We start from the raw sequence: 12,807 nt of genomic DNA on the forward strand, positions 1-12,807 counted from the left end.
CAAGTAAGGAATCGTACAAAGTGGTGTAATAGACATAATACTGCAGCCATTTACCAAGTTATCTACTTGTACCAGGACCAAATATTACCACGGTGCAATGATTAAATATTACTGTGCAAAGCACAGTGTACAAAGGCCTGTACTCTCAGTGATACCACTATACAAGTCCTAAATAATACTGCCTCACCATGAATACTACCACAGCATTGTGACTGAATACTACAAATAATAATGCCCCATTTGTCTCCCCTACAAAGTAATAATGCCCCATTTCAGCTTTAAAACACCAATAATTATTCACATTGTGTCCTCCACACAATACAATTGCCCAACTTCGTGCCCCCTAACAGTTTACAGAGCCCCCAGAACATATATATTATACCTAAGCCTAAATCTACTAATCTACAGGAGGCCTAAAGATGCAAATTAGGCATCCAGTGGTCTGGCACAGGTGGCACATTGTAGTGCTGTCATTTGTGGTACTGGCATCCTTTAGGCCACGGGCCTAAAGTGGCCTGTGACCTGTCAGAGATAAAACTGAGAGATCTACAGGCCCATCTGCAGCCTGTATGCCTTTCTCCAATAAACTTATCATTTCACCCTAATATTGTAATTAGGGCGGCAGCTATCAACCATTTTTGTAATCGAGTATTCTCCTGATTAATCCAACGATTAATCAAGTACTCTAATAACAAAAAAACTAATTAAAATAACGTTTTTACTTTAAAAAAACCCCATCAGCCCTCGTGCCATCAGCTCCCCCCCCCCATCAGCTGTCCCCCAGTGCCACCATCTCTCCCTCCTAGCCATCACCCCAGCGCCAGTGAAATAAAATACTTACCTTTCCCGTAGGGGCGCCGCTCCACAGCTCCTCCATCTTCTCCACACGCTGCACTGTTGTCCTGACGTCACACGCCGTCAGGTCATAGTTCACGCTTATGTGCACTGGATATGTGTCCGGATATAGTGCACGCGGGCGGGCTGGCAGGTGACCACGGAGCGTGAGGAATAGCAAGCGCCTCACTCCGGCTCTGTGGTCACATGACACAAACGAATCCTTGATGCAAAAAATTTGCATTGAGGATTTTTTTATGTTGAGTTACTCGATTCAGTCGAGTAATCGTTTCATCCCTAATTGTAATCACTTACATATATCATCACTGCATTCAAACATAGTTTCATTTAAAGGGAACCTGTCACCTGGATTTTGTGTATAGAGCTGAGGACATGGGCTGCTAGATGGCCGCTAGCACATCCGCAATACCCAGTCCCCATAGCTCTGTGTGCTTTTATTGTGTCAAAAAAACTATTTTATAGATATGCAAATTACGCAAAGATGAGTTCTGTCTCCTTCATGCTTGAGAGATGAGTCCAGCGTTCTCTGACTCTGAGCCCAGCCACGCCCACTGTGAAGGAGCCCAGCACCGCCCCGCATCCTCCGAATCTCCTCCTTGCTCCCCGACATCACAAAACTAGAGCGCCGTAAACTCGCCATGCGCGAGCTAGCGCATTCGTAGTTTGTTCCCTGAGGCTGATGCCAGCACACTACGCATGCGCTAGCTCACACATTGCGAGATTACGGCGCTCTAGCTTTGTGACGTCGGGGAGCAAGGAGGAGATTCGGAGGATGCGGGGCGGTGCTGGGCTCCTTCACAGTGGGCGTGGCTGGGCTCCGGAAACGTTAGTAACAGCTTCTTGGGCTTCTTACTTGCCTCATTTACATATATATAAAATCGTTTTTTTGACACAATAAAAGCACAGAGAGCTATGAGGACTGGGTATTGCGGATGTGCTAGCGGCCATCTAGCAGCCCATGACCTCAGCTGTTTACCCAAAATCCAGGTGACAGGTTCCCTTTAATTTCAACAACTCCTTGGTGCGTTGTGTTTTTTTTTTTTTTTTTTTTTTCCCAGTGAGTGTAGCTCCAAATCCATTAAAATGAGGCTCCACTTTGCAATACACACAATTAGACCAAAATTGTGTATCTCCACAGTCTACAAGATCAGTATCTAAGTATTGTCTTAGTTTGACCTTAGGATCTTGTCTTCACTGTAATGCAGTTTATTAAATGTAGCTCTATTATATACTATGTATATATTTTACATTTTTTTTATCCTATGGATTAGAGCGTCCGCACGTACAATTCCTTTTAGTATTAAGCTGATGTGCATGGTGTGTTCTGCAGCAAATGAAGAATACTATCAGCTGCTGATGGTTAATAATGAGCACTCGTCCGGCCAGGATCTGTCGTGCTACACAGTGCAGGAGATCGCTAACATCACCTCAGAGTTCACAAAGAATAATATGGTGAGTAGGGCTTCTGTAAACTATTATTTTTGTAATCGAGTATTCTATCGATTTTATTTTTTTTAATTAATCGAGTAATCTAATAAGAAAAAATGAATTAATAGACTGTTTTCCTTAAAAAACTCATAAGACCCTGCCATTAGTCCCCAACACCCTTAGGTCCATACTTTGCGATCAGCCCAAGTGCATCAGCTCCGTTCCCCCCCAGTGCCATCAGCTCCGTTCCCCCCCAGTGCCATCAGCTCCGTTCCCCCCCAGTGCCATCAGCTCCGTTCCCCCCCAGTGCCATCAGCTCCGTTCCCCCCCAGTGCCATCAGCTCCGTTCCCCCCCAGTGCCATCAGCTCCGTTCCCCCCCAGTGCCATCAGCTCCGTTCCCCCCCAGTGCCATCAGCTCCGTTCCCCCCCAGTGCCATCAGCTCCGTTCCCCCCCAGTGCCATCAGCTCCGTTCCCCCCCAGTGCCATCAGCTCCGTTCCCCCCCAGTGCCATCAGCTCCGTTCCCCCCCAGTGCCATCAGCTCCGTTCCCCCCCAGTGCCATCAGCTCCGTTCCCCCCCCAGTGCCATCAGCTCCGTTCCCCCCCAGTGCCATCAGCTCCGTTCCCCCCCCAGTGCCATCAGCTCCGTTCCCCCACCAGTGCCATCAGCTCCGTTCCCCCCCCAGTGCCATCAGCTCCGTTCCCCCCCCAGTGCCATCAGCTCCGTTCCCCCCCCAGTGCCATCAGCTCCGTTCCCCCCCCCAGTGCCATCAGCTCCGTTCCCCCCCCCAGTGCCATCAGCTCCGTTCCCCCCCCCAGTGCCATCAGCTCCGTTCCCCCCCCCAGTGCCATCAGCTCCGTTCCCCCCCCCAGTGCCATCAGCTCCGTTCCCCCCCCCAGTGCCATCAGCTCCGTTCCCCCCCCCAGTGCCATCAGCTCCGTTCCCCCCCCCCGTGCCATCAGCTCCGTTCCCCCCCCCAGTGCCATCAGCTCCGTTCCCCCCCCCAGTGCCATCAGCTCCGTTCCCCCCCCAGTGCCATCAGCTCCGTTTCCCCCCCCCCCAGTGCCATCAGCTCCGTTCCCCCCCCCCCCCAGATGACAGAAACCCTTTGATCGAGTAATCGTTTCAGCCCTAATGGTGAGAAAAGCATTAGAAAGTTCAAGGCTTGATAAACTTGTAGTGCTGCTGATTTAACCACTTGTATACAGTGTACAGGTGAAACTCGAAAAATTAGAATTTCGTGCAAAAGTTCATTTATTTCAGTAATGAAACTTAAAATTTGAATTCTGTGAAAAGGTTTAATATTCTCGGCTCAAAGTGTCACACTCTAGTCAGCTAATTAATCCATACCCCCTGAGCAAAGGGTACCTGAGATTGTGACTTTGGGGTTTCATAAGCTGTAAGCCATAATCATCCAAATTATAACAAAGGCTTGAAATATCTCGCTTTGCATGTAATGAGTCTATCTCATATATTTGTTTCACCTTTTAAGTTGCATTACTGAAATAAATGAACTTTGCCTGATATTCAAATTTTTCAAGTTTCACCTGTATGTGGTCTTGATCTCTAGCTACCATATGTGTTTGCCCCCTATAAACACCATTTAAAGGGGTTGTCCAGCCTTGGCCTATTCTCAACACAAGCCATCAATAGCTGATAGTTGTGGGTCAGACAACCCCCCCACCCGATCATCTGTTTGGGTGTACCTCCGTCGCCAGAAGTGGCAGGTGTTGTTCTGGTTCCGGTGACAGAAGCTACACCCGAACAGTGCGGGGTGTCTGACCTCTGCCAGTCAGCTAGTGATGTCCTAGGTTGAGAATTGAGGCTGGACAAACAGTTTTATAGACAATCAAAATAGAGTAACTAAATGTGTAAGCCTATGATAATCCCTTTTTGTTAGACAGGTCTTCTGATGGTAAGCTTCTTCTTTTACTACCCGCGATCATCTGTAACCTTGGGCAAAGGTGGTGGTGGGGGGGTCGCAGGGTCTGCAGGAAACTCCTTTTCCATTACATTGTAATTGAAGTGATACCCCTTTCCTATTGAAATCAGTGGGCTGTCCATCTAATAATGCATGAATGTGTTACTTCTTCCAGACCTACTCTGTACAACTGCTGTCCATTCTGGCTAATAATTGGGCCCTAATGGAGGGCAATCTACTCCCTGCAGTGACGTCCTGTTCATCGATCACATAGTGTAGGCACAGCTTGGCTCATTAAAGTGAACAGGGCTAAGCCGCGATCCCTATACAATGTACGGCACTGTGCTTGGTGAGCATGGAGAAGGTGCCTTCTCAAACAGCTGATTGACAGGGGTCCCGGTGTCAGACCCCCACTGATGAGACATTGATGTCCTGTCCAGAGGATAGGTTATCAGTAAAAAGATCTTGGAAAAACCTTTTAACTCAGAATTCCCTAATAAATACAGTATTTAGTGATGGATTTTATATACCAGACAATTCAGTATGCGAGTTGTAACCTACCGTATATGAGTATGACTGCATGGGGCGTGATTTACCTGTAGAAAATGTGTTGTGGATTTGCTGCCGAAAGAAATCTGCAGCAGAAATCCACAACATAAATCAGCATGCTGCGGGTTTAAAACCTGCACCACAGGTCAATGCATGCTGCACATTTTATTTTTTTTATTTTTTTCAGTGAGTGAATGAGGTTCTTAAAATCGAGTCCACAGAACACACATTTGTCTCATGCAAATCCTCAGTGGATACGCAGTGTATATGTTCAGTGTTGTGTGTGTGTGTGTGTGTGTATATATATATTTAATTCTAAAAAATAAAATCGGACATGGTATAGTAGATGACAATCTCTTTCTAACAAAGCTAGAACCAGCCCTGTACCTCACATGGATCCAGAGATCTCCCCATTCATTGCTTTAATAACTCTGCTAGATTTATTTCAAGCTGGCAGCTTCGGAGGTGTGTCCTTTCTGCTGCAGCTCTCTCTCCATAACTGTCACTGGAACAAGAGTAGATATAGCTATTGGCATTTGAAGGGTGGAACTGAGCATGTGTGACCACCTCAGCGATATTAGTAAAGTGGACGAAAAATAAAGAAAGGAATAAACAGCAGGTGCTGCTATTTAAATACATCTTATTAAATAACTTGGTGGCTGTACAAAATGTTTAATTAGTTGCAATTACAAAAGTATTCAGATCCACTAAACTAATCCCCATTTTTGCGTGGGGCAACCCCTTTATGGCGAGCTTGTGCTTTATATATGAATGACCGAAGCTGGCGCTTGGGTATGCTCACACATGCCTCGTTTTTGTTTGGCTGCTGCAGTCAATTACTTTGTGCCTTTGTAGAGAACAGGATTTTAAAAATCGCATTGACCAACGTGGCTAAAAAGCACGCTCTGCCTGTCTTGGTGTTATGTTGTAGATTTGCCCATTGATTTCATGGGGAAAGCTGCAGTGTAAAAAATTAAAAAAATTAAAAAAAGGGCAGCCGATATAAATGTCGCATCTAAATTTGTGTAAATGTCTTTTTTGTTTATAGATCTGGAAATTAATGAGTTAAAGGGGACATAGCATTTGAGTAGAGAAGACTGGAATGTGGAGAAAGTGATGAGTGTCTGCAGTCTTCAAGGATGTTTTGGCTGAGACGGCTGCTGCCGGACGACGGCTCCTAATGTTCTGCATTTCTTTACACACAGGATGTATTTGCTGTGGCAGTTTCCTTAGTAACTGGGCGGATACTGTACATTTCGGAGCAAGCGGCAATCGTGTTGCGCTGCAGTGCAGACCTGTTCTCCCAGGTTCGCTTTGTGGAGCTCCTTGCGCCACAGGATGTTAGTGTGTTCTACAGCTCAACTACTCCCTACAGGCTGCCATCATGGAGCATGTGCAATGGAACTGGTAAGAAAAAACGGAACGTTGGATGCGTTCTCAAGTTAAAGAAAAATATCTCACTTGCAGTTCAGTTCTGTATGGAGTGGCACTACAGACGTGTTTGGTTCTTTAGCCTCTTTCTATGATCCCTATATACGTTTTTGCCTGTATTACTAAAACCAGTTGGTTACTACAGAGACAGATATTCCTCCCTCAAAATACTTGTACCTCACAAATGATGCCTCCTTCCATAATTATTGCCACACTGTGCCCTCCAAAATATTGCACTCAGTAAATAGTCCCCTGACATTAAGTGCTGTAAACGGTGTCCCCCGAAAATAATTGTGAACTGATACTGTGCCAGGGTGCCCAGAAAAGTTCCATAAAAAGTAGTAATTTTCTCCCTTAGTAGTAATAATGTCCCCTGTTGTGCCCCAGAAATAATAATTAATGCCCACTAGTAGTTATAATTCCCCTTATAGCCCCCCAGTATTAGTAGGGCCCCTCATAATGCCCCCATAAGTAACACCCGCCTATAGTGCCCCCAGTATTATTAATGGCCGGGTTTGTTCTGCTTTGGATGAACCTGATTAGTTTAGATCAATTTCTGAGATTCCGATCGCATACATGTAGTAGTTTGTATGAGCTCCGTTGAGAGTATACTTAAGATGGCTGCCATTTTAGTCTGTATTTCATAACGAATCCAAACCTGGATTTGTCGCGTGCACAGATTCATTAACGAATTCCTGCATGCGCCGCTACTTACATTGAAGGGGTGTGCGTGGGACTAGTAAAGTCTTGTGAAAATGGCAGCCATCTTAGCGTGGTCTCGGTGGATCCCATACACTATAATGTACACATTGTACAGCAATCGGGAACTCTGTTATCGGGTTAGTCCAAAACAGGACGAACCCAATTCGCTCATCACTACCTTCTAAAATGGAGCAGTAGTAATAAAGTCCATCATAGTTCCCCAATAGTAGTAGTAGTAGTAGGGCCCACCCTAATGCCCCCAGTAATATTAAAAGCACCACGGCGAGATGGAATTAAGTGCCGGACTTGTGGAAACAGCCGAGCAGGCCGATGTAGCAGAAAAAGCTATGTTGCTTCGTTACATTCAGTGACATTGCAGCCCCTTGGTGCAAGAACCTATGATATTTACTAAAGTTTTTCAGTTTTTTACTTGATATTCTACATCATAGTCCATTTCTCACATGGCCTTTGAAACTAGCAGCAAACTGTGTGTACCTATGGGTGACTATGTACCAGTGCTTCTTGTAGACTGTGCTGTAACACATCGAGAGCTGCTAGGGATGCACATCAGATAACTGTTAGCTGAATGCTGATTTGGCCTACATCTATTCCTTCTGACCTCCCCTCCCCCCAAACACGTGCTTGCCCTGCTGTATGCGTTCAGAATGGGAAGAGGGGACTATGCCACTGCCAGACACCTTTGGCAGCTTACCAATTCTGTGAACAAAAAGCATCCCTATGAACTCAAACAGCCCATTGCTTCTCTCCGTCGCCATAAGTTTAGAGAGTAGGTCACAAAGTGCGGAGGTCCATAGTGCGTAAAAGTCACCACCCTCTGCTGGCTCAGTAACTGCAGAGCTTCGGACCTTAACACTAGCACAACAACTCTACAGGGATGCTCCAGAAGGCCACCTGAGCCCTCCTCACTGCCACTGGCTAGGTACATAGTATTGGGGGCACTGCTGAAGGTAGGGCTGACTTGGTGCTGTGGACCACATCTCACCTCCTAAGCCTCCTGCTCCATGTCTTAATTAGAGACCGAGGAAAAAGAGGACAGAACGTGGCAACTATCGATGACCACTACAGAGGGACAGCTTCTGGGGAGTTTTTTTGTGCTACATTCTGCTATTTGGTTCTTTAGGATGGGATTCTGTGGTGCGCTATGGTATTGCTGACCCTGCCAACTTGTATTGGCCCCATCTGCTTGTGTTGGCCTGCCTTCTATCAATTTGGACCAACCTACAACATTGGGGATGCCTTTAGGTTATTCCAGGGCCACTTTAAGTTCCCAATCCGCCTCTGTGACATGGGTTTCCCTTGCCAAGCAGCTGCATGCAAGCCTGACATCACTAAGCCCAATGCCAAGAGTGTTGTAAAGCATACCGACACTGTCCTCTGGAACAGTGGAAATGTCTTCTGTGGAGTGATGAATCGCACTTCTCTATTTGGCAGGCTGATGGATGAGTCTGTGTTAAGTAAATGTCAGGAGAACGTTACCTGACTGCATTGTGCCAACTGTAAAGTTTGGTGGATAATACTATAGGCCTGTTTTTCAGGGTTCGACCCCTTAGTTCCAGTGAAGGGAAATCTTAACACTTCAGCATACCAAGACATTTTAGACAATTGTACACTTCCATCTTCATGGGAAGTAGTTTGGGGAAGGTCCTTTTCTGTTCCAGCATGACTGTGTCCGAGTGCACAAAGCAAGGATGATAAACGCATGGTTGGGTGAGTGTGGTGTGGGAGAACTTGACTGGCCACGCAGAACCCTGATCTCAACCCTATCAAAGATCTTTGCATGAATTAGAACGGAGGCTGTGAACCAGGCCCTCTTGTTCAACATCAGTTCTGACCACACAAATGCTCTTGCATGGTAAAATCCCCACACACACTCAACATTCTAGTAGAAATCCTTCTCAGAAGAGTGGAAACTGTTTTAGCTGTAAAGAGGTGACCAATGTCTGTTGACATTTTAATGTCTGTGGATTTAGAATGTTATAAAAGATCCTGCAGATGTAATCATGCCTTCAGAAGGATAATGCTCGCCCCCACACACAGCAAGGGGGCCTGTTCCCTAACCATATTTATCATGAATGGAGTATTTATGGGACGATCTGTGGATAAATGTGCTGCAGAATACCGTGCACAACCTGTATGCCTCCATGACCAACCGTATCTCATCTTGTATCCAGGCTAGAGGCGCCCAACAGGATACTAGAGCCTCTTCTCAATTGTACAGTTTCAGCCAATCAATGTATCCTTTAACTCTAATATATAACTTACATATATTAAAACAACATTGACATATAGAAAGTTTCATTCAATTCCAGCAACTCCTTGATTTTTTCTTTTCTTGTGTGTGTGTGTGTGTGTGTGTGTGTGTGTACTGCTCAAAAAAATAAAGGAACACTAAAATACCACATCCTAGATCTCAAAGAATGAAATATTCCAGTTGCAAATCTTTATTCATCACATAGTAGAATGCATTAAGAACAATAAAACATAAAAATGATCAATGTAAATCAAAATTAATATCCTGTGGAGGTCTGGATTTGGAATAATACTCAAAATCAAAGTGGAAAATCAAATTTCAGGCTGATCCATCTTCAGTGGAAATGCCTCAAGACACGGAAATGAGGCCCAGTAGTGTGTGTGGCCTCCTCGTGCCTGTATGACCTCCCTACAATGCCTAGGCGTGCTCCTGATGAGGCGGCAAATGTTCTCCTGGGGGATTTTCTCCCAGACCTGGATTAAAGCATCAGTCAACTTTTGGACAGTCTGTGGTGCAACGTGGCGTTGTGGATGTCCCAAATGTGCTCGATTGGATTCAGGTCTGGGGAACGGACAAGCCAATCCATAGCTTCAATGCCTTCATCATGCAGGCACTGCTGACACACTTCAGTCACATGAGGCCTAGCATTGTCATGCATCAGAAGGAACCCAGGGCCCACTGCACCTGCATATGGTCTCACAATGGGTCTGAGGATCTCATGGCAGTCTGGCTTGCACATGCCACACACCATTACTGACCCACTGCCAAACCGGTTATGCTGGAGGATGTTGCAGGCAGCAGAATGTTCTCCACAGCATCTCCAGACTCTGTCACGTCTGTCACATGTGCTCAGTGAGAACTTGCTCTCATTCGTGAAGAGCACAGGGCGCCAATGTCGAATCTGCCAATCTTTGTGTTCTCTGGCAAATGCCAATTGCCTTGGACAGTGTTGGGCTGTAAGTACAACACCGACTTGTGGACGTCGGGCCCTCATACCACCCTCATGGAGTCTGTTTCGGACAGTTTGAGCATGCACATAGATATTAGTGGCCTGTTGGTGGTCATTTTGCAGGGCTCTGGCACTGCTCCTCCTTGCACAAAGGAGAAGGTAGAGGTCCTGCTGCTGGGTCGTTGCCCTCCTATGGCGCCTTCCACTTCTCTTGGAGTACTGGCCTGTCTCCTGGTATCTGATCCATGCTCTGGACACTGTGCTGACAGACACAGTTAAGCTGTTTGCCACAGCTCACATTGAGGTGTCATCCTGGATGAGCTGCACTACCTTAGCAACTTCTGTGGGTTGTAGGCACCGCCTCATGCTACCTCTAGGGGTAAGAGCAGTGACAAAATCCAAAAGTGACCAAAACGGATGAGAACAGAGAAATGGTCTGTGGGGGTTGTCTTTCTAATTGCCTATCATTTCTACCTGTTGTCTGTTCAATTTGCACAACAGCAGGAGAAATTGATTCACAATCATTGTTGCGTCATAACTGGACAGGTTGATTTCAGAGAAGTGTTATAAGATCTGGGATAGGCTGTCTGCACACATATACCTCTGCAGTCATGGGTTAAAGGGGGCAAATTATCAGAGTAGCTAAAAGGGAGAATTATTGGCTTTTGGGCCAAGGGTGGAAGTATTTCTGAAACTGCGCAGATTGTGAACTGTTCTCGTGCTGCTTTTGTGAAAGTCTCTATGGCGAGTGGACAAATGGCACCATTGTGAATAAGCCACGTAGAAACTGTGGAGCACCAGGTGCCATTGATCTGAGAGGTGAATGCCAGTTATGAAGGTGCACAAGGGTGGACCTACGTGCTGCGTAGAGCAGCTCACCACTAAAATGAACCAGAGGCTACAAACATGTGTCTAAAACAGTTTATTGAACCCTACTGAGCATGGGGCTCCAAAGCAGACAGATTGTCACGGCACCTCTGCTAACTAAGTTGCATTAGCAGAAAAGGCTTTTATTTTTGCGACCGTATGAGAATTGAACCTCCACTGGTTGGCAAAAAGTGACCTTCTCAGATGAGTCACATATTCTGTTTCATCAAACGGATGGACGTTGGTGTGTCAGGCGAGAAACATCAGAGAACAGACACCTTGCAGCCATTGCTGGAAGAACACAAGCTGGTGGCAGCGTTATGGTCTAGGCTAGGGGATGTTTTTGGAGCATTCTCTGGGCCCAGTGACCCACATGGATGGCACTCTCAAATGATTTGAGTATGAATTCATCCTTGCAGATCACGTTCGAATGGAATCTTCCAGAAACACGTCTAGAAATGTCCACGTATGACCAAGTCTTCCAAGTACTATCCTGGACCTCTAATTCCCCAGAGTTAAATCCAATTGAGCATCTGTGGGACAACCTCGATAGTTTTGTTTGCTTTATGGATCCTTCTCCATACAACCTCTAGTAGATGTGGGATGCACTGCAGTCATCATGACTCCTGATTAAAAGTGTACAAGCTTTGGAATTTCTCACCTATCTTGTTTCTTGTTGGAATATTAGTGTCGGCCTCTCTTACAAAATTCCTTAAATATGATAAAAAAAGTAGAAAAAGAATAACAGAGGCTTGGAAATAAAATGGTCTTTGGGTGTAGCCACAGTTGCCGGGGCAATTTCTTCTCCTTTTAGCTCCCACTAAAGATACTTCTGTGAAGGTAAAGCTTTTAATGAGGTGCACAAGCAGGATTTTATGTGTATGTTATATAACTCAAAGAAATAATGTGGGGGATTCAGTCAGCACAACCCTGTATGCAGGTGCACATCATCGCTATGGCGAAATACACATACAAACGCAAAAACGCAAATGCAATAGCACTCTGCAACCAGCACTCTGCCCTGCCTTTATGCTGGATGTTGAATGAGGCATTGGTGTACATTTTGGCCAAAGCGTAACAAGCCACTCACCACGTCAAGGTCACCTCCATGAGTGGTCCCTAACACTAGTTCCTACCTGTTTATGGGCCATGATAGCCACACAAAGTCCAGGGAGCACAGGCACAGCATGCACGCCAGGCACACTCTGCTTTTAACCCCGTCCGGAGGCTGGTTTTAAAGTCAGTATAAAACTGAGTCTACTTTTACAGTGCCTACCAGTAGCCATTTGGCTCCAGGAGAAGTATATAGTGGGCTCAGAATGCATGTTGGTACTTGCATCCCTGGATCTGATGAAAGCTGTCACGGCACCGGACGGGGTTAAAAGCAGAGTGTGCCTGGCGTGCATGCTGTACCTGGGCTCCCTGGACTTTGTGTGGCTATCATGGCCCATAAACAGGTAGGAACTAGTGTTAGGGACCACTCATGGAGGGGACCTTGACGTGGTGAGTGGCTTGTTACGCTTTGGCCAAAATGTACACCAATGCCTCATTCAACATCCAGCATAGAGGCAGGGCAGAGTGCTGGTTGCAGAGTGCTATTGCATTTGTGTTTTTGCATTTGTATGTTATATAACTCGATGTGTATTTTTTATAATTCGATAAAGATTGGAAGCATAAAATAAAAAACTTTGTAACCACCACTTACAAAAGCTAGAGAAATATAGGGAGATAGGCCAGTAAGTCCAACTAGAAAAACCCGGAAGGTAGAAGAGGCAAGAAGGAAAGGAGTAGAAAAGAGTGGAGTCGATTCTAAGGATCCATTCAATGTTGTG

The 12,807-nt window shown here is 45.9% G+C and overlaps 1 protein-coding gene across 1 annotated transcript in view; it reads left to right on the plus strand.

The window, feature by feature from the left end:
• The window catches only part of PER2 (period circadian regulator 2), a 101,146-nt gene that overhangs the window by 32,092 nt on the left and 56,247 nt on the right, over window positions 1-12,807 (plus strand). The window contains 2 exon segments of the mRNA XM_040427839.1: window positions 2,186-2,307; window positions 5,960-6,161. Coding sequence (XP_040283773.1) covers window positions 2,186-2,307; window positions 5,960-6,161 — 324 coding nt within the window.

The sequence above is a fragment of the Bufo bufo genome, chromosome 4, assembly GCF_905171765.1.
Source record: "Bufo bufo chromosome 4, aBufBuf1.1, whole genome shotgun sequence".
NCBI lineage: Eukaryota > Metazoa > Chordata > Amphibia > Anura > Bufonidae > Bufo > Bufo bufo.